At 34.6% G+C, this 21,349-nt stretch overlaps 4 protein-coding genes across 5 annotated transcripts; 2 read left to right on the forward strand and 2 right to left on the reverse strand.

The window, feature by feature from the left end:
- The first annotated feature begins 126 nt into the window (after positions 1–126).
- Positions 127–7,256, forward strand: LOC140989276 (probable serine/threonine-protein kinase PBL7). Its single transcript, XM_073458444.1, has 5 exons — positions 127–371; positions 1,220–1,398; positions 3,371–3,560; positions 3,741–4,132; positions 6,569–7,256. The coding sequence occupies exons 1-5, from the start codon at positions 281–283 to the stop codon at positions 6,833–6,835; spliced, it is 1,119 nt and encodes a 372-aa protein (XP_073314545.1). The 5' UTR covers positions 127–280; the 3' UTR covers positions 6,836–7,256.
- A 358-nt stretch (positions 7,257–7,614) lies between these two features.
- On the forward strand, positions 7,615–12,486 carry LOC140989277 (CDP-diacylglycerol--glycerol-3-phosphate 3-phosphatidyltransferase 2-like). Its single transcript, XM_073458445.1, has 7 exons — positions 7,615–8,234; positions 8,470–8,567; positions 8,666–8,716; positions 10,542–10,655; positions 11,562–11,618; positions 11,721–11,806; positions 11,944–12,486. Exons 1-7 carry the CDS (start codon positions 7,736–7,738, stop codon positions 12,062–12,064), a joined length of 1,026 nt encoding a protein of 341 aa, XP_073314546.1. The 5' UTR covers positions 7,615–7,735; the 3' UTR covers positions 12,065–12,486.
- A 1,292-nt stretch (positions 12,487–13,778) lies between these two features.
- On the reverse strand, positions 13,779–17,303 carry LOC140989565 (WPP domain-associated protein). 2 transcript variants are annotated; one of them, XM_073458819.1, is made up of 4 exons: positions 14,639–17,303; positions 14,443–14,569; positions 14,213–14,314; positions 13,779–14,010 (listed from the first exon to the last, which is right to left on the reverse strand). In XM_073458819.1, the coding sequence occupies exons 1-4, from the start codon at positions 16,930–16,932 to the stop codon at positions 13,933–13,935; spliced, it is 2,601 nt and encodes an 866-aa protein (XP_073314920.1). In that variant the 5' UTR covers positions 16,933–17,303; the 3' UTR covers positions 13,779–13,932. The 2 variants fall into 2 exon arrangements, with proteins under 2 accessions (XP_073314920.1, XP_073314919.1); XM_073458818.1 differs by lacking the exon at positions 13,779–14,010 and having other exon boundaries at positions 14,022–14,314.
- A 1,397-nt stretch (positions 17,304–18,700) lies between these two features.
- On the reverse strand, positions 18,701–19,466 carry LOC140990516 (uncharacterized). Its single transcript, XM_073460242.1, has one exon. The coding sequence runs from the start codon at positions 19,321–19,323 to the stop codon at positions 18,826–18,828; it is 498 nt and encodes a 165-aa protein (XP_073316343.1). The 5' UTR covers positions 19,324–19,466; the 3' UTR covers positions 18,701–18,825.
- Positions 19,467–21,349: the final 1,883 nt, after the last annotated feature.

The raw sequence follows: 21,349 nt of genomic DNA on the forward strand, positions 1-21,349 counted from the left end.
AAAATTGACTGAATTTTTGAACATTTTCTTTATAAAAAAAAATCATCGTATTCAGTAATAATTGTGAAATGCTGGAAATAAAAAAACAAACGCTGGAAAAAACAAAATATAAAGCAAATGCTGGGGTAAATTATCAAATTGTACAGATTTTTAACATCTTCAAAATGCAGTAATAAATTGTCTCCTTTCTTGCCTCCCTCTCTCTTCCGCTTTCCTTTCTCTTTCTTCAAAGTGTCACTCCTGTGACAGTAGCAAAGAGAGGTGGGAAGAGAGTGAAGAAATGGGTTGGTTCCTCTGTACTGGAAAATCAAGGAAGAAAGGGAAGAAGCCGGTGGAAATCAAGTCTGAAGATCAGATCCCATCAAATTTAGGTGCTTAGGAAGTACACAAAACGAATTAAAGATTTTTCATTTATGGGTTTTATTCTTTAATTTCCTGAGACTACTTTGACTTTGTTTCGCTTTATCTGTTCAAATATTTGGTTTTTTTTATTTGGGTTATGGTGCTTTAGTTCTGCATTTTTATGTGTAATTGATGTACTGAGCAGAGAATATGTGGGTTGCATAATGTGTGCGGATAATTGGCCTTGTGTTGTTCCACTGATCTAGCTTATTTTTTTGCTGTAAATGCTTTGAAACGATCCGAATTCTTGGGTATGTGGCAAAGATTAAATCTTTGAAGATTACATGTATTTTTTTCTAGGTGACACTTTGCATAAGAAGATAAAAGGGGTATCATTGACTAGTTTTAGACAGTGTTTGCACTTTGTTAGTCAATACAATTTTTTTTTGTTGCTTTGATTGCCTCTATAAGTTCTATTCTACACGATAAAAACGGACAAAAAGGAGTAATATTACTGGAAACGGTCTAGTCAGATTACCAGTGGCGCGCCTGGTAGTTAAAGGAAGTATTTAATTGCATCGGAGTTTATGTTTTTTATAAGCTATTTACTTCCTGGATCTTGTTTTGTTTTCTAATCAGAAAGTTTGAAGAGCTTAAAAAGGTGAAATTCCACGGAATAATTGTTCTTCTCATGATATTTTTTATTACAATATAATGTACCCTTTATTGACGTTTCTGTGATGCTTAAATAGTATGTATTATGTTCTATGACTATTTGGAAGTCTTTGTTAACCAATGGTAGAAGATCGAAGTTTAGTCTCCGTGATTATTCATATTCGAGATGGCTTTGAATATAGCTTTTATGTCCTCATTGTAGAAAAACAGAAATCAAATCCTGCCGAGGCTACTAATGATGGAGGTTCTGGTCATATTGCTGCACATACATTTACATTTCGGGAGTTAGCGAATGCAACCAAGAACTTTAGGGCAGATTGTCTGTTGGGTGAAGGTGGATTTGGAAGAGTGTATAAGGGAAGACTGGAGAGCACTAATCAGGTTTGTCCTCTCAATCATGAAAGCTGAGGTGTTGTCTGGTCCTGCTCTCAACCCCATAGTGCTTGATAGTATTGTTTGAAATGTTATTTATGCATAACTTTTGGAAATTTATATTGTTCATGATGTGTGAAGAAGGTGAAAAAATAATTTTTGGTTTGAAAAAAGAAGAAAAAAGTGCTTTTTTTATAACAATTAATTTTTGAATAGTTGACTGGGGAGTGCCTCCACAATCTTTTACTCGCACTCCTCTCCATAAATTTTAATTTTTTAACTGGCGATGATATCATTCACAAATATTATAGGAGCTGAAGGGGATAATTATTTGCACGACACAAATTGTTATTTTCTTGCCATTTGAACCGCACAATTTGTTATTCGCACTTCACTCAACCTTTTAGTTTATGAATTGACTAAAACAACTTATAGGATTTCAATTAAAATTTTCAAGTGAAAACACTATATTTAAAAACAGTAGTCATCTCACGTTGTACAAAATATGATATGATGTCACCACCTTCCGAATGTCCGTCACTTCCTTAGCAGCCCTCAAGCATTCAGGAAGACCTCTTGTTCAGACTTGTTATAAGAAGTCTTCTTGATTTTGGCTCCTTGAAACTATCTCCTATTATCTCACATGAGTTTTCACAGGATGCTAGAACCGTCAAACAATGTTCTTCCATAAAATTTTCAACTTCTTGTTTTTGGTAGTTTTGGCTAAAAGTTCAGGCTCAACCCATTTAGAGAAGTGTTCACATATAAAACTAGTTTCCTTGATAAGGCAAACAATAAAAATGTTAACATCTTGTTTTTGGTAATTTTGGCCAAGGGCTCAGTCTCAACCCATTTAGAGAAATGACTATTTTATCAATGAATTACTAGTATATCCATAGTCATTTTCTCAAACTTGTGTTGGCCTACACTGGCAATTAGTCTAATACTTCTTCAATTTCGTGAATGTTTGGTTGCACCTTTCGTGCCACTGAAATTGACTTGCTTTTGAAGTACCCAAAAGAAAAGGAAACTTTGATGCGAAGATCGTGAAATATATCTGGCTAAGGGTACTATTTTCTCAGCCATCATTTGAACTTCCTAAATATTCCTTGGAGGGTTCATGTTCTGTATGGACCTAAACACCTAACTTTCTCAGGAGTAGCTTCAGTCCTCTTTATATCATATAAATCCAAGAACCTTTTCACTTCTCACCCCGAATACACATCTACCAGGTTCAATCTCAACTTATACATTTAACTTCTCAGCCCGAATACTCATCTTTCTATGCCATATAGCCTTGTTCATGTTCTCATGCCATTTTGATCGTGATTACGAGTGCATACGTGGCATAGCTTGCACTGCCAATTTCCATCACAACATCATCCTTTTCTATTAACTATATTTCTTATATTGTTCAGTCTGCAAGTGCTCATTTTACTCATTCATCAATTTTCAGAATTTCAGTTCTTTTTTGGCAATCAAACAAAGCCAAAAGAAAATTTATTTGGACTTTAATAGTAAATCAATTAATAAATGTTATGTTATCATCAAATATTGAAATGTGCTATATTTTCACTTACACACAGACACATAAACAGTTAATCAAAATTTTAAATCATTATAACTCGAGAAAGTGTGTTGTGTACTGTGATAGAAAAAAAATTGAATAAAAGATACATTAATAATAATATATTATATGAATATACATTATTAGATCCAGAAAAATGAATGATAAAAGAATGAGAAAGTAGGTTCATGAATTGTTTAAAGAAATAGAAAGGAGAGAACTTTCATGGTTGATTCAAAATTTGAGATAATAATTTGATTGGAATTTATTGAAAATAAAAGTTTAGAGAAGTCTTTAGATATATCGATAAAATTTTGAATTTTAAAGCTAAATTGAGTGTAGTTTGCAAGCCCAGCCTCAAGCTTTCCAAATTTTTGTTTTACACAAAATGAATCCTATTTTGGGTTCATGCAGATTGTCGCAATAAAGCAACTTGATCGGAATGGTTTGCAAGGGAACCGTGAATTTCTTGTAGAAGTTTTGATGTTAAGTCTACTTCATCATTCGAACTTGGTAAACTTGATCGGGTATTGTGCTGATGGTGATCAGAGGCTTTTGGTGTATGAATACATGCCATTAGGATCGTTGGAAGATCATCTACATGGTAATCTTTTTTGAATTGCAGATTGTTTACTTTTTTTAGTATCGAAGGATCGAAAAACATTTGTTATTATCTTATTTGTTTTTTGCTTGATTTTGCTGCCGTTTCTATTTAATCCAATTGATGTTGATGTTGAAGTTATCTATGTTTTGGTCAAATAGTTTATGTTTGGATATTCCTCAGACCTTCCACCAGATAAAAAGCGTCTCGACTGGAATACAAGAATGAAAATAGCTGCTGGTGCAGCCAAAGGGTTGGAATATTTGCATGATAAAGCAAATCCACCTGTTATATATCGAGATTTAAAGTGCTCAAACATTTTACTTGACGAATGCTATCACCCCAAGCTATCTGATTTTGGTTTGGCCAAATTGGGGCCTGTTGGTGATAAGACCCACGTATCTACTAGAGTAATGGGAACTTATGGATATTGTGCGCCCGAATATGCCATGACTGGGCAGCTTACACTGAAATCAGATGTTTATAGTTTTGGTGTTGTCCTTCTAGAGATCATCACAGGAAGAAAGGCTATTGACAATTCAAGAGCTGCTGGCGAGCACAATTTGGTCGCTTGGGTAAGAGATTCTTCTACTTCTTTTGCATAAAATATTTTCTTGTTGTCTTGTCTAAGGTTTTGGTTGATTGTTTGATATATATCTGATATAAAAATTAGGGTCACAGTTGACAGATGACATATTAATTGTAGATTCAGAGAAATTGAGGGAAGACTAGAAGTGGTAAAATCAGTGTACTAAAAGGCACCGCCTAGCCCTGGGCGGTCGCCCAGCCTAGTTGCCGCCAGCTGCCTAATTTAATACATAGACTTTTTTTAATTTTTAAAAAACGATTATTCGGCATATTTTTCAATCAGTTTGTATCGGAGGAAGATGAGGAAAATGCCATTGTTTTTTAGTTTGAATCCGATATAGATAAATTATCGGAGAAACACGTTGAACAAGAAGAATAAGATATTTAAGTAAGAAAATAAAACCACATAGACGGTGGGTGGTCGTCTGCCTACCTTATTTTAGAACACTGGGTGAAATTAACTTAATATGATGCTATTAAGCATGACTTGAGGGATTTGGTAATAACTAATATTTCAAAAGTGCATTGGGGATGAGAGATTCATAAGAAAGTATCGGTAAATAGACAGTAGAAAATACAGGTTGATACACTATAACGTAAAAGAAAACTTTAATAATCAATTAATATATATTAAATCAGATGATCTTTCTCTAGTTGGGATTCCATTTATTTTTCCATTTTCCTTTTCTCATCTTAAGAATTAAGTAGGAGATAGTTTTTTCACTGTAAGTCATCGATCAAGTTATTGGACAATACAGGAGTTGATAATTTTAAATCCATGAAACATTAATATGAGCTTTATATATTATATTTATTATAACGGATATTTTACCAGATGAAACATATTTTGCCCATGAAATTCATGTGTAGCACCTAGTGCTCCCAATTTCCTGTGATTTTAGAATACGTACGCAATAACGTGCTTCCTTTGTAATTCACTAAATTTGTCATTGTTAACTAGTTCATTGTCGGAGGTATGGATAGAGAAGATGAAATTTTTAATTGCATTTCACATCTCTTGTAGTTTTTAGGGGATGATATTTTAGTGTATTAAACATTGAACATAATCTAAATGTACAGCAAAATTATGTTCTTGTACCACCAGGTTGAATATTTGATTTCTCTTTTAAGACCTACTCTAATAATTTATACTTTATATTTAAACGTTACAACCAAGTTAGCAACCATTAATTACAAAGGTACTTCTAATCATAGAGTCATAGAAGATTGGAATTCTAATTGGAAATTAATGTTTCAAGTTCTTTTAATTCAAGACTCGAAGAACCCGTTTAACTTCTGATACCATAAGTCTATGCACATAGTAACAACGAAAGTATTATATTCTAGGGATATTCCTCAACTACCTCTGTGGAAAATTGTAGCATAATCCTAACTGACACCTTCGTTTACTTACAAAATATTCCACACTGCTGATGTGGCGTCTTATATGGGTAGTCCATGTGTAACCAGAAACACTGGAAATCATCTCTGCCACTTTCTTGTCTCTGATTTCTCTTTATAAGTTCTCATCTCTTCCATCTCATTTTGCCTCGATTGTCTTTACCTAAATTACTCTTGCCATGTAACTTCTCTGTGCTGATGATATTGAATTCTCCCGGTAAAGCAAATTTCTGGGGCCTTACAGCCAATTAGACCTGTGGCGGAGAAGTTGGCTATTCAGATTCTACGTCTGGATTCGAGTTTTATAGGGCTCGTGAGTGTGAAAAATGAATGCATTTGATGGCACCAATTGTGGAAATAGTCGTGTGTATATGGATATGCATTGTTTGAAGGAATCATAATGGTGCCATTTGGTTAAGTTCTCGATTTGATTGATTTTAAAGTTTTTGAAATAGAGTATAGTGGTACCTTTTTAATGGAATGCTGAAGTTATGTTTGGTTATAAAGAGATAGCTTTAATAATTATATGAAAATGAATAATATAATCATATGTAGAAAAAAGTAGCGAGGAAAAAATTATTGTGTTGAATATTATATTTCGAAGAGCTGATTTGAAATGTTAAAGGATGTATGCTTTAAATTTTTTGGGGAAAAAAGAGCAAAACTTGGAAAGTTTTGCCAATCAATTAGTTAGGCTTTTGAGTGGAGAAAAGCCTAACCAAATGTAACCAATAATTTATATAACTCCTGCAAGACCGAAAGATGGATGTTTCAAATTAGTGTCTGCACTCCTTCCAACAAATGAAGATTCAAAGAATTGGTTAATCTTTCAGTAGTCCTCAGAATGTATGCAAATAAGTATTAAACTTTGTCTTTACACAATTCTACTTAGAAATACAAGTACAAGTGCATCGAAGTGTTTGTATTTGTGCCAAGAAGCTCACAGTGATAACGAAAACTGCACTTTTTTGGCGACTCAAAAATCACCAACGCTAACATTATGCAATCTTACTACTTTACAGGCTCGACCTTTGTTTAAAGACCGTAGAAAGTTCTCACAGATGGCCGATCCTGTACTCCAAGGCCAGTACCCAGCTAGAGGCTTGTATCAAGCTCTAGCCATTGCTGCAATGTGTGTTCAGGAGCAACCAAACATGCGACCTCTCATGGCCGATGTTGTTACAGCTCTAACATATCTTGCTTCCCAGAAGTACAACCCTGAAACACAACCAATACAGAAAACAGGTTCAGGTTCCTCCACGCCAAGAATTCGAAGGGAACAGCGATAGCATTAGTAGACAACGAAGAGATACTGCCAAACAAGCACCTCTGTCATGCATGATGTTATAGCCCTAAATCTTTAAGTTCTACTTGACGTTTTCCTAAAGATGGAAGGAAGGTATATGCATTCATTGGCTGCACCAAGATCGTGGCGATCACGAGATTTTGTCACCCCAAAGTTGGTACAGGAGGTTTTTTTTTTTTTTTTTGTCATGGTATTCTTGCTTCAATTCTTATCTAGTAAAAAGGGGGAAAATGAAGTGACATGCTAAATATGTGATGATTCTTCTTTATTTAATTTGTGTATGGTAGGTTTTCCTTTGCCTTCTTGGCCATTTTCCTAATCTGTACGACTCAGACCTTGACATCTCAATGTTTTGTATTCATTGCTATAAACGGCGTATTGCTTCTAGTGAGTGGCAAATTTTGGAGCTGCCTTTGCATTTATATCGCATCGACTACAAAACGATGGACGAGACGATAGATGATATATGATATAGTCCATTGGTCCTTGACTCGAGTATTTTGAGTGATGTTGAATGATGTATGGAAGGACATGATTTTTTTTCATTTCTACAGGGCAAAAATATATTTTTTTACTTTTAATATTAATTTAAATTTAGATATATCAAAAACTAATAAAATTGGTATTTTATCAATTAATAAAATTGGTATTTTATCGTAAATATATCATGGAAAAGTGTAAATTTATTTTATTTAAAATATGTGGGATTAAAATATTGGGATATAAATATTTACCCTTTTTCTCCTATTTCCGGACCAAACACAGAGTCAGAAAAAGGGGCATGACTATAGGCATTGTTTATTCTCCATCTCTTGCTGTGCTAACATAAGCCTTCTGCTAAATTAAGCTGCCCGTGCGCAATTAACTCCCCCCAACCACCACCATGCCAGGCGCCCTCAAACTCACCAATTTTATTCCCATTCACGCGCACAAGCCCTACAAATTCCTCAACTCTCTCTCTTCTCCCGCCGCCGTCGCTACCGCCACCGCCACCGCCAGCACTGGTGTTCCCGAATCAATCATCCGCCAAAAATGTTCGTACGCCTTCTGGTTCCGGACATTCCGATGCACACACTCTGCGCAACGTAGAATCACCCAGATTGTTTCCCGCAGCCAAGAACGCCACCATCTCGCCGGAGGCTTTCGTGGCGAGAAATATTGCGCATTCAGCTCCGATTCGGAAAAGAGAAGTCAAGACGGTCATTTCGATGCTCAAATGGATGCCACTGTCAATGGCAAGATCGGCAATCAATATTACGAATCTGACGTGTCGCCGTTGCAAAACCATCGAGATAATCCGCCATCTCAGCCGTCAAAATTGCTCACGTTGCCTACGATCTTAACCATTGGCCGCGTAGCTGCCGTGCCAGTTCTCGTGTGCAGTAAGCGCTTTTCTATCTATTTACTTTTGACCGGCAGAAATGTTTTTTTTTTGTGCAACGGATTGAGCATTAGGAGCAATTTGGCTGATAACTATACATTTATTTACTCGTACCTTGATTTAATTTTTTTCCCAGTCTTCATGTTTTCCATAGCGTTGAACTTGGAAGTTTCATGTATTATATGTCGATTTAATATCCAGTTAAGAATTGACGAAGGTACTTTTACTTTTACTAGCCTTTTACGTCGAGAGCTGGTGGGGACCAACTGCTACAACTGCTATTTTCCTTGTGGCTGCAATTACAGATTGGCTTGATGGATACCTTGCTCGAAAGGTCTTTTCTTTCCCTTGTTTGTTGAAGTAAATGGATGAGGTTTCTCTGTGTTTTCATTATTTTTGTGAACTCAAATTTGTTGAATTTTGATGGAACAGATGAAATTGGGAACTCCCTTTGGTGCATTTTTGGACCCAGTGGCTGATAAGGTAACTAGTGACGCACTTGATGTATTTCTTTCAGGATAGCTGCTGTTGCAAAAATTGTTAAGATGATATCATAGCTATTGTTCTATTCTGCAGTTAAATACTCTCAGTTATCACCATCTAAAAGAAGCCTAAATTTTGAACATGTTAAATACTCTGATACCAAGTTGAAACGACCTAATTTTTATTTTTACTTTAAGAAAAAAATACAGTGGCCTAAACTTAAACATTTGACCATTCAAACATAACATGAAACTCTAATTTTGAAAGCACAACTCATCAATAAAAATTCATAAACTTAAAACATAAATGCGGAAATATAGAATGGCTCAGATAAGTGATCTCCGCCACGAACCGCCCATCCTCTCCAGCCAGTACACCTCGGCCATCCTCCCCTGCATCGATGAAAACTAGTGAGTTTAGAGACTCAGCAAGTTGTTCCGGAGATGACAATTATCATATAATAAAATAAGACATCCATTAAAATTTTTCCTTCAATCTTTTTGCATATAAAAATAATCCTCAAGTACGCATTTATTTTCAATATTATAATCCTCAAGTACGCATTTATTTTCAAAAAATGCTAAAATAGAACTCGTAAAATATCATCACTTTAAAGTTTAACCTCAAGCATAAACCATTGTCTCTCATCATAAAAGATCAACTTTGCTTAAAATTTCCCTTCGTAAAAGTTTCATTTAATTTAATGAAATGTTGCTCAGAAACTCGTTTCAGTCAAAATAGTTCGGCCAAACTATCCATGGATCTAGGTTGGCAGAAGCACCTTGACCGGAAGGCCGACATCCAAAGCTCGTAATTAGCCAAGTTGGTAGAGACGTCCCGACCCAAACGCCGACTTCCAAAACCCGTATACCGTCAAGTTGGTAGATACACCTCAACCAAAGACTGACACTCGAAACCCGTAATACAGTCATAACTTCGCCACAATCCATTAAAAATCTTAAAAAATTTTGTGAATCACAGTCCAGCTTCCAACCTCGCATTTTTTTTAAACGAAACTTTACGCACCCATCATGCACCATAAAATATTTTGTTCGTAAAAATTTCTGCGCTTGTATTTTAAAATGTCTAGCCCATTGTCAAAAAGATTCAGGTGTGGGAATCAATGATTCAAGAGCCGTGAGATCGAGCTCGAGCTCGAGCTCGAGCCACTACTAGCGGGAAGTGAGTATGGCACCTGCACCCGCATGCACGAACAGCCCGTCTCAAGACCCCTCGCCAGCCTGCCCTCATGTCATGCACAGCATCTCTCCACGTCCTCCATGGACGTAACCCGATCTCCCACTCACACCAGATCTCACAAACTTTCGTTCACACCCAATCTCCCGCTGACACCAAACCTACACTGTTCACGTAAGGCTAGATGAAGCAACAAAGAAATTTAGAAATCATCTGTCCACTAGTGTATGGCCTAATCCTTCTAGAAAATAAAATTTTATTTTTTTAAAATTTAAGAAGTTATCTTACCGGCCACGGGTATCTTTCTTTAGAATCTATCTCAAATCCATCTCCTGAAAAAAAAAATCATGACTCTATCGGAAATATCGTTAAAATTAATAGTTTAACAGTTAAACTTAATGAAATAAATAATATTTAGTTAACATTTAAATAAATTTATGCAGTCTAGGTAGAAATTTAAATTTTGGAGCATTACGGTTATGTTACTATTTACTTAGTTAGTGTTGATGCTGTTAGAAATAGCAGTCGGTGCCATGAACTGATGCTTGATTTTCAATGAGTTGCTAAACATTGTGCACGTTTTCTTAGAGGACCTTATATTTGGTGTTTTTTTCTTTAATGGACGCAGCTTATGGTTGCTGCCACCTTGATCTTGTTGTGCACCAGGCCTCATGAGACTGGTATGTTTGGGCAAGCACAATGGCTGGTTACCGTACCTGCAATTGCTATAATTGGTAGAGAGGTTAGAGTCCGTGCACTTGTTTATTACTGAATCATTTTTATAATACTAATTTAGATGTTGAAGGTATCATTCTACATTTTTTTTACTGTGTAGAGTAGTTTTTATGTTGTAAAACTGTAGTACTTAAAAATTATGTTGCTTTCATATGTACCTTGTTTGTTGGTAGGGTCGTCTATTTGTGCATAGTTGTAAGGCAATTATTTGTTTGGATCATACTAACTCATTTTGTTGTGTTTAAATTGAATGAAAAAAATAATGTGAAAATTTATTTATTAGAACAAGCAAAGAGGCAAGAAAAGCATAACATTGTGTACATTCATAAATATCAAATGTACACCTCATAAGATCTTTCATGTAGGCCTAGACAGATGCTCTTTTAGTTTTAACTTTTAACTTTTTGGACAGTAATATGTTTTCCAAGAAGAGTTGCTTGAGTTTTTTCTTGAATGTGTCTGACATGGAACTTACCAACATAAGTATTGCATAACTTTCTGACATGGTACGTAGAGATGTCTTTCCAACCTTGCATCCTCGTAGAACAATGAGAAACATCCTCGATTAGTTGTTTTGGAAAAATTTTGCCCTTGATATTTCTGCAAAAAGAGTTTGTCAGGGATGGTGTGATGTGGATGTGTTTGGAGTTCTATGAAATGATTCGATGATGATATTTCGGATATTTCAGCCGTTTGCATTGTAGAACCACTCATTCCTCTTCTAAGACATCCTTGTCACTTTCACTACTGGTGTTAGAACTTGGAAATCACACTGCTTTAGTTGAGATGTGTTGCTTTTAGAATTCCTTTGCGATTTCTCAGCATGGCGTATGCTTTTAAATGGTACATGTTTAGGTTTTGTTTGTTTGATACATGCATATATGTGGTGGCTAACAAAAGTGTCTGCTTATAGATAACCATGTCTGCAGTTAGAGAATGGGCTGCTTCTCAGGACAAAAAGCTTCTCGAGGTTTGTATCTCAACCATGCATCTCTTAGAATTGAGATCTGACATTTCTGATCCACAAAAAGTACTCTCTCTCCCCTTCTCTTTCTGTGTCTCGCTCTCTCAGGCCGTGGCAGTTAATAACTTGGGGAAATGGAAAACTGCTGCACAGATGAGTGCATTGACTATACTTTTGGCTAGCAGAGACGGCAGGTTTTACTCTCATCTTTTATTTGATGCCATTTCATGATATTTTATGAAAATAGTGAAACTATACTTAATCTAATTGTTTGTTTGATAATTCTCTGATCACTGATGCATTTGACTGTCCTCTTTATCGATCTCTGCAGTCTTGTAGGGGCTGGAACTCTCGTTTCTTCTGGGATCGTGTTGCTTTACATTTCTGCATGGCTTGCCGTGTGGTCTTTGTTTGTGTATATGAGAAAGATATGGAAGGTGCTGCTGAGATAGTTACACCAACTGCCCGTTTTATTTCAGCATTCAACTGATTATAGCTGAAAATGAATGGGATAATGTCGTACATTTGCGAGAGCGTGAATGGTGAAATGATCTGCTCTATGACGTTGGATGATATATTGCTGCTTCTCGTCTAATCATTCGCATCATTCCGCAACTAGTAGAATGCGGCTGGCTAATCAATGTCTTATGTCCTGGCGCTGTCGTAGTTCGCAACTTCTTGTCAACGTTGTTTGTTGATGATTATCTAAGATATGAGTGGGATATTGTCGGCTCTGAACTGCTATTTGTGTAGTAAGTATATTAGTTATATTTACTGTACGTTTGATGACAGGCTAGTGTGAGTAGTTTGCTTCGCTGAATTTTAGATACTTGAAAGTGAAATCACTAAATCACGACACATCTTACTCATTAAAGTAATCTATTATTACATTTTTTTTAGAAGCACAATTTCCCTATGCGTGCATGAACATTAAATTTTAATCGAGAATATATAAGACTTTAAGGAATTGTTTGGTACATAGGATATGATAAATAAGGGATATATAGTATAAGGATAAATCAAGGATAAATATAATGATAAGATAATATGTTGAATGTTTGGTATAATTTTAACAACAGTGATTAAATTTATATATTGAATTGTAATGACAAAATTAACTCTATCACAAAAATAGATACCAAACAACATAGCCAAATTCAAACCATCGCATAATAAAAAAAATAAAACCAAAGTACGGAATGTAGTACGACAAATCTATGAAAATGCTCACAATCAAAACAAAATAAATCATTGTTTTCAACAATGATGAAAAATGCTATCAAAACAAAATAAATCATTGTAGTACGACAAATCTATGAAAATGCTCACATCCAGTGGTTTTTCCCAGCCGCACTGAAGGATCGATGCAAACAAATGAAACGAGAGAAGTAGGGTTTTGGATTTTTATAAATTAGGGGTAATTAAGTCATTTCTAATGTATTTTATCATTACATTAAAATTATCACACCTCTTACAAAGGATGTTTTAACTTTCTCAAAATTTATTTATCAAGGGCCCATGATATTATCATGGGCTTTTTAAAAAGGTACCAAACGTGGGATAAGAGAGATTATTTATCAATCTCAATCTTATCCCACGTACCAAACAATGCCTAATAGTACTGTGAGTTTTTTTTTTTTGCTTAAAAGTTTATTGTGCTTGTGTTTTGATTTTTTTATATATAGTTTTTTTATATAAAAATAATGGTATTATGAGAATTGTTTTTCCCCTAAATAAGTATTGAGTCAGCCGGAAAAAAAATAAAAATTAATATAAATTAATAAAATGTGTGATATATGTGTTTTTCATTTTGAATTTGATTTTTCCAATATTATTGGTCATCGTAATGTGTTGTTATATACACGGTATTAGTTGTTCAATATATTATATGTATATATATATATTTTAGAATAAATATATTATGTTTTTAATTTGTGTTAGAAATGTTCACAAGTATATACTTGTGAACACAGTCGCTACTTAGTCTAACTTTCGATGTGTACTTAATACACCTACAGGCTAACTACATAAATAGACAAAATAATATATTTATCAAATGTAAATACTTGTATCAATTATAGTTATATATATTTTTTAAAAAGTATAAATAAATTTTATTGCTACTAAAAATAATATTTTAAATAAAATTCAAATTTCAAATAATCATGTATATATAACCAAATATTAAATTGTTAATTCATAATTGAAAATTTTGACTCTTTTATTCACATTTTTAGGTTGGTGATAGAAATAGATAGAAAATAGATATAAGTAGATAGATGAGAGAATTATGGCAGTCGACTTGGTTTCTGGAAATTATTTAAACTCTATCTTTGGGTTCAGAAGAAGCTCCATAATTTTCCAATTCTTTCTGGATCAACTTCAAGATTTCAAAAACCTGCATGCATTCGAACATATAGTATAGGTTGTCAAGAATCACTAAAAATCGAAGGGAGGAAGCATTGAGAAGAACTTAAGAAGAAACTAATTATAAGAACATGTTATACCCTGCGATTGATGCGCTCGATTTGGGGACATAAACACACGGTTGAAATCAGCTGTAAAAAATTGCTAGAAAAATACACAAAAATGACTCCAACCTCAAAGTAGTGAGACAAAACAACGGCATTTTGATTCAGTTCAATATATATCCTCTCGAGCAGGCATAAGAGGGATTCCACTTGATCACCGAGTAAATCGACCTGCAAAGACAATCAACGTATGCATATGTTTGTCCATGATATATATTTTGTATGAGAAAACAGACCATAATGCATGTTTTCTTGGTCATTTTAGGACATGCATGTAACTATGTTTCAGTTTCAAATACCTCAGATTCAGCTACTTTCAAGTTGTGACATCTCAATATGAAAGCCTTCTTGTAGAGCAACTTTCTTGTTCTGATATGAGACACAGGCTTGATAAGTTCACCCACCTGACGGTTCAATACTTCCAGCCTGAATACAAATAGAGAGAGTTCAAATTTCAAGTCTACATGATCCCGGATAGCGAGAGTTGATAATTACCGAAAGCATTTATTCTCTAGATTTTCATGTACAGTGCGCTCCACATTCCCCAGTACTTGCTGAAACCGAATGATGGGAGCCAGAACTTCATCAGATGGATCGTTCTGTTTGAATTTATCGTTCGGTGAGTTGTTTAGTTGTTCAACTGGGTAACAACCATCTCCCAAATCATCAGATGCTTCCAAACTTTGTTCTAAATCCACTAACAACTCCTTGCTTGTATGCAATTGTCGCAGAGCTTTCCCTAGTTTATCACTCACTGAATTGAGTGTACTTTCATCATCGTTCAACAACCATTCAATGGCATTTCGTTCATCCATTTCTTCACAATTTGATATAACAAGGTCATGATTTTCACTATGTTTCTTTATTTCAGAACTTGCTCTTAGCATTAAGTCTTCCTCCGCTTCCAAACATTTTAATAATGAATAGAGCTTTCGAGTTAAGCTTTCCCCTCCTTCGGGATCGAATTTGTTGAAATGGGGTTTACCTTCTTGAAAATTATGAGCTCTTGCTGGCTTCCTTGAATGAGGTGTACCTTCTTGAAAACAGTTCTGCTTTATTGCTTCTGACTTTTGTAAATCTTTCTTGGCCTCAACTAAAAGTAACTGATATATATCATCTTTATTGTCACTCTTAAGTGCATAAGCATCGTTTTCCAACTTGAGAGCTTCAGCCATCTCTTTTAAGAAAACCACATAAACATCCTCCTTTAACTGGCTTTCTATCATCTCAGGAAAACTTGAATTTTCTAAATCACCACCATAATTTTTTGTTAATCTCTCGGTATCTATAGAATACAACTCACTGCTGATATCTTTCACTATACCTTGAAAAAGAATCCGATAAGCATCTTCCAGTAGTGTTATTCGTAAACACAAGCCATCTCTCTCCTCTTCTAACTTTTCTACAGAACTCAAAGTGTGCTTTATTTTCGTGTGTGGCATTGGGATGGTCATTCTCCTTTCTTGATCGTCATCTTCTTTCGTTCTGGGATCATAATAGTAGTTCCTTTCGAAAAGGCTATCTACATTTTTAAAAGCATGTTGCATTCCTTTTTCAAGTCCATTATTTTCCGCATGTTTCCCATTCAAAGATGCAGAACCCTTTCTTTCAAGAACTTCCTTTCTCAGCCAATTCCATTCCAGGTTCTGTTTTCTTATGATCGACTCATGATTCTTCACCATTTTCCCTACATAGTTGTGTCTGTTAAATTTGGTATCCACCTCAAGCTTATCTTCACTCATATTATCAGCCTCAGGTAGAGGTTCGGAATTGGCTCTCACTAACATGGCAAAGAACTCTGAATTCTCTAGCATATTTGGTGGTTTCTCATGTACATCATCATGATGAAAGGTTTGAATTCGATTGAGGCTGTCGAACCAATTATCCTTCAAGAAACCAACTTTTTTTTCCATTTCTGCATGGACACGGATATCCCTTATGAAGCCTTTCACCAAAATAGACTCCACGTCTTTCTCTATTCCCCACCTCCATTGTTTCTCCAAGGGGAGAACCTCAGCGCTCTGCATCTTTCCAAAAGCAAGATCCAACGTTTCTTTCAAAAGATCGATATCTGAGCTCATCCGCCGGATCAGTATGTTCTGATTAGGTCTTGCTAACCCACTCTTCAATTTTATTTTCGAAAATCTGTCGATCCCGGAAGAACTTTCCTCCACAGAACCTGAATTTTTGCTTATTTCATTGTACAAGAAATCGAAACTAAGATCCGGGCTCGAAATATTCGATGTTCTCTTCTTTGTTTCACTGGTCAAACACTTCTCCTCATCCTCAAGTTTCTGCTTTATACTCCACATCTGCTGGTCTACTGAACTTTTCAATTCTGAGATGTCTCCTTCTGCAGTTCCTTTCTTGAACCGTTCAGGCTCTAGCTTCTCATACATATTAACTAACTCTCTTTCTTTCAATTCAAGTGCCTGCCGGAGCTTCGACTCGTTTGCAGATCTCTGGATCAACTCTTTATCTTTTTCGACTATATGACGTTTCATGTCCTGGATCCTCCCCTGGAGCCAGTGTCGGATTTCTATCAAGTCTGAGAGGATTTTGTCACAGCTTCCCTCAAGAATGTCCATCTCCTCCTGTACAATATTGAGACCACCCTCGACTAAGATAGCTGCGAGCTCGTAAAACGTTGATCTCTCGTGTAAGAACTCGATAGGCCCGTCCTTGGACTGCACTTTTTCATGAGCTTTATCCATTGCTGTTCTCAAAATCTTCATCACTATCGAGTCGGCACTCGATTTACAATTAATCTGACCAAAAATATCATCCATGAATGAGTATGAAGCAAATATTCAGCCCACTTATGGCACAGAAACTGCAGGACGAGAAGATGCTAATGCCAACGGTACCAGAACCAAATGACTTGCATGCCACCTAAATTGTGGATCGAAATAGACCAATTCCAAGAAGTTGAAGGATCCAAAGATTCAGGTCTATCCAATATAAATACTAGGAATTCTGATCAAAGAATCATTTATCACCTACTTTACACACGAACGAGCATTCCGTAACAGGAACGAGAGCTGCCATCATGAAGTTCCGGCGTGTAAAGAGGTTGCTTATTTGCTATGTGGTGGAGTTTTGCAAGCATAAATCCGCGATATAACGATGTCGCGGATCATGGAACTCGAACACTGGCTTCCATGATTGATGGGTAATGACACAATTTAATTATTCAATTCATTATTAAGATCTAAATTAATTATAAAAGTTCAAGTTCGCTTTACATTCCAAAAAAATCTATAAATAGGGAAGGATTCTCATTTTTCAAAACTCTAACTCTTTAGCTTTCAGATAACGTCTTTAAATTGTTTTCTGGCCCGACGTCTCTACCTAATTGACGCCTCTACCTAATTGTATATATTTCCATGTATGTGCAAAAGGAGGAAAAACAAGAAATAATATAGCTTTGTCACTCTCACTCATATACGTCTATTATTATTATTATTATTATTATTATTATTATTATTATTATTAAATCTCGTAGCGTATCCATTATAATCATAATTATCGTATCCATTATAATCATAATTATAATTTGTAAATATTGTTGTATATGGATGAAGACCTAGTGAAATTTGAGTATACAGAAATTCGATTATATGAAAAAATTTATCGGTTTATTCGATTCCGGTTCTTTTAAAAAAAGTTAACAGAGACGAAAATGCTATTTAATACAATTCAATGTATTCATACATCTCGACTAATACTTTATCAGACGATCTTTTTATCATATACTTTGTTGGCTCACATGCATCGATTTTCCTACAATTCATATCGGAATTCCAACAGAAGAAACGTGATGGACAAGTTTAATAATTCGTTTTAAATATACTTATATATTCAAAATCGTTTTAAATATATATAGCAACGCTGAATTCCACCGATCTCAATACATTGGTTTAAGGGTTGTTGGGGAAACATCCAAACCCCAATAACAATTGTACCAGTTAGTTCATTACTAAAGAATCTTTCACCTAAACATATACAAAAGAGATGCTCCAATAAATACAAACTCGTATATGCAAGTTCATGGACAAAAAAAGACTACAAATAATAAAATACTTAATAACATGTGAGACAGTCTTACGGATCTTTTTCATAAGAGGAGTCGATCTAATCCATACTTTGAGTAAAAATTAATGTTTTTACAATAAAAAATAATATTTTTGTCATAAATTGGATATGAGATCCGTCTTACAATCTTGAAACCGTCTTATAAGAGTTTTGTGTAATAAAATTGTACATTTAAATAAAATATTTACTTCGTTTTATATTGAGTTATTGAATTTATTCATTAATTATCGTTATATTATTATTTTTACAAAAAATCTTGTGAGATGGTCTCATGGGTCAATTTTGTGAAACAGATATTCTATATGAATCATCAACGAAAAAGTATTACTTTTTATGTCAAATATATTAGTTTTTATTGTAAATATGGACAGGAGTGATCCGTCTCACGAATAAAGATCTGTGAGATCGTCTTGTGAAAAACCTATTCTATTATTTTTTATCAAATAGTTGTACCAGATGAAATATAAGTATTTTCGTTATATCTTGAATCATATCAGTCTCGAATTATATGTAAACTTTTTTGTTGATATTCAATGAAAAAACCCAACAAAAGATACAATAGAAACCACATAAAATTTAGATAAAAACTAATTATTGCTCACTTTTTCCAAAGCTTTCTCCATATTTTCTGCCATCGCTTGAAGACTAAGCTCAAGATAATTAGCCATATCCTCAGAGTTCATCCCTTCAACCGGATCAGCCAAGAACGACCATTCGATCAAGCAACCATGCAGCTCATCCCCACCGTCAACTGGGATGACTTTTATCGTTGACTCATAACCCTTGATTCCCATGTTATTCTCCAAAACTTCATAGCTCAAACACCTGGTAGTTGAATCAATGGTAACCAACTTCTCATGGCACCACCTCAGAACCACTCCGCCTTCGTCAGTGGCAGCGCAGTATCGGACTAGTCCGGGCTCCCCGTCCGACCCTTCGATCTTGTAGCATATGTCAATGGTTGGCAGGCATTTGTCGAAGCTGCAGAAATCCTCTACGAGCTGCCACGCCTCTTCCACGGTGGACTTGCTTAATTTTGCCGTGGATTTGGCTTCCCATTTTGGAGGATCGTTTTCTTTTGACATTAAATTTTGCAGAGAGAAAAAAAAAATTTCTTGTATGGAGCCAGGAAGAGTCGTCAGAATCGGCTTTTTGTATCCTACACTGACTGTCCAAAGATTAGTGAGGTATTTTCCAATAATATAAGCTAGGCTAATTAATTGAGTATTTAATTAAGTTGACTAACTTATGGGAGTAAATCTTACAACTGGTTACCACATTTAATATTAGAGTTGGTCCCTTACGGAGTCATGTTTGCGAGATTGGTTGACCTGATCCATATTTAGAGTGAAAACTGATACTTTTTGGTATAAAAATTAATATTTTTTTATGAGTCAATCGCAAGATTAATTAGTAAGACGATCTTATAAGAGTTTTTGTCATTGTATTATGAATGAAGAATTGTTAGAAAGGATTGAACCTTGAACATTTCAAATCTAAAATGTAAATGCATCAAATATATTTTTTTATTACTAGTCGTTCGAGCTTATCTAAATAGATACTATGTTTACATATGGATCTCCTACGTCGTTTCACTCCCTTTAGGATTAGGAATATGTGTAATCGGACCTGCTTTTTACATATCTCTTGTTATTTTGGGGACCCTATTCACCTCGTTGGGCTTCAATTGAACCGAGAAATAAAATAGGTTTAATTAGTCATCTTTTTTATATTTGCTATATAATCGAAATTCCTTTAAAGTAGCTTTCACAAAATATAATTTAAAAATCAGAATTTCGATTTGAAAAGTTTTTTTATTTGGTTGAAAAGAATCATTTTAGGTTGACAATTCGTATAAAATATTTTTAAAATCTTGTTGACTATTTTGAAATAATTTCTTATTTAAAAGTATGTTTTTTGATCAATACTAAATGTTTCACATGTTTATATTAATTGAATCAATTTTTAAAACCTTTTTTTGTAATAATTGGCTCTATATAGTATATTTAATTTATTAGTTTTTTAAAAATAATATCATGATAAATATTTTTCATTTAAGGAACAATTTATTATTATTTTTTAGGATTTTAATCCGATCGATAGATATGAAAGTAAATGGAATCGAATTTGAACTCTAGTGAAAGTAGGCATCTGCTTGTATTGTCATTATTATTTTCACTAAATTAATCATATTTGTTATTATTTCTATTCTAATTCATATTTCATGCAATACATATATAGTAATCAGGTGCATGCAAAAGGTGTACTATGAAAATGCATTCTTTCAAGGTATTAATTCCTACAAATTAATTATGATATACATAATCTCGAATTCGATTGATAAATTAACATCGAATATATAAAATATATTTCGTTAAAAATCGAAAAATTTAAATTACTTCGAATTTACTAACCATAAGTCACAAGTTTATACAACATGAATGAATACACTAGACATAACATATATATTTTAGTTGAAGTGAAATTTTCATGTGATAGCATTATTGAATAATAAATGTGGGGATCCGGACGCTAATCATCTTCTTAATCTTCATTGGGATGATTGGATCAATGTAATTAATATGGGTCTACAATTTTTTTTTTGTAGTGCGGAACGTAATGGAATCAATATAATTATGCATATCAGTATAATAGTACAAGTCTTGTACAACAAACATCAAACTCAAACTAAGGTGTAACAACTAAATGTCAAGTGTTCCAAACCCTATATACATCAAAGTCCGAAGTCTCCACTCTAATCACGATCTCTCTCATCTTCTTCCTGACCCCGATCCTGTCCCACCTGTTGCCATGCACACATACAAACACGACAACAGCCGGATATTTCCGGTGAGAAATACATCCCAGTATAAATCAACAAAACATGCAATCATATAATCGATATAAAAGCATGAAACAAATATCAATCACATGTATTAAATCTGAAAACATAAATCGATATAAAACTGTAAATAACTCGTGACTCTACAGCTCAGACTAGACTCATTCCTAGTCTAGGGATCCCGGTTTCCAGACGTTGGCATACTATATCGAATCTCAGTAATAGAAGTAAATCCACTCCTAATCAAACATCGATATAAACCAAACATC

This window comes from Primulina huaijiensis, chromosome 12 (assembly GCF_012295235.1).
Source record: "Primulina huaijiensis isolate GDHJ02 chromosome 12, ASM1229523v2, whole genome shotgun sequence".
NCBI lineage: Eukaryota > Viridiplantae > Streptophyta > Magnoliopsida > Lamiales > Gesneriaceae > Primulina > Primulina huaijiensis.

Bases quoted from the DNA above. Each gene is read 5' to 3' on its own strand.
- LOC140989276 (XM_073458444.1), top strand. From the start codon at position 281: ATGGGTTGGTTCCTCTGTACTGGAAAATCAAGGAAGAAAGGGAAGAAG. The intron at 372-1,219 runs GTGCTTAGGAAG...TCCTCATTGTAG, and splicing joins TCAGATCCCATCAAATTTAG to AAAAACAGAAATCAAATCCT. The intron at 3,561-3,740 runs GTAATCTTTTTT...GATATTCCTCAG, and splicing joins GTTGGAAGATCATCTACATG to ACCTTCCACCAGATAAAAAG.
- LOC140989277 (XM_073458445.1), top strand. From the start codon at position 7,736: ATGCCAGGCGCCCTCAAACTCACCAATTTTATTCCCATTCACGCGCAC. The intron at 8,568-8,665 runs GTCTTTTCTTTC...TTGATGGAACAG, and splicing joins ATGGATACCTTGCTCGAAAG to ATGAAATTGGGAACTCCCTT. The intron at 10,656-11,561 runs GTTAGAGTCCGT...GTCTGCTTATAG, and splicing joins TTGCTATAATTGGTAGAGAG to ATAACCATGTCTGCAGTTAG.
- LOC140989565 (XM_073458818.1), bottom strand. From the start codon at position 16,932: ATGGATGATATTTTTGGTCAGATTAATTGTAAATCGAGTGCCGACTCG. The intron at 14,570-14,638 runs GTAATTATCAAC...ATTTGTATTCAG, and splicing joins CTAGAGAATAAATGCTTTCG to GCTGGAAGTATTGAACCGTC. The intron at 14,315-14,442 runs GTATTTGAAACT...TTGTCTTTGCAG, and splicing joins TGAAAGTAGCTGAATCTGAG to GTCGATTTACTCGGTGATCA.
- LOC140990516 (XM_073460242.1), bottom strand. From the start codon at position 19,323: ATGTCAAAAGAAAACGATCCTCCAAAATGGGAAGCCAAATCCACGGCA.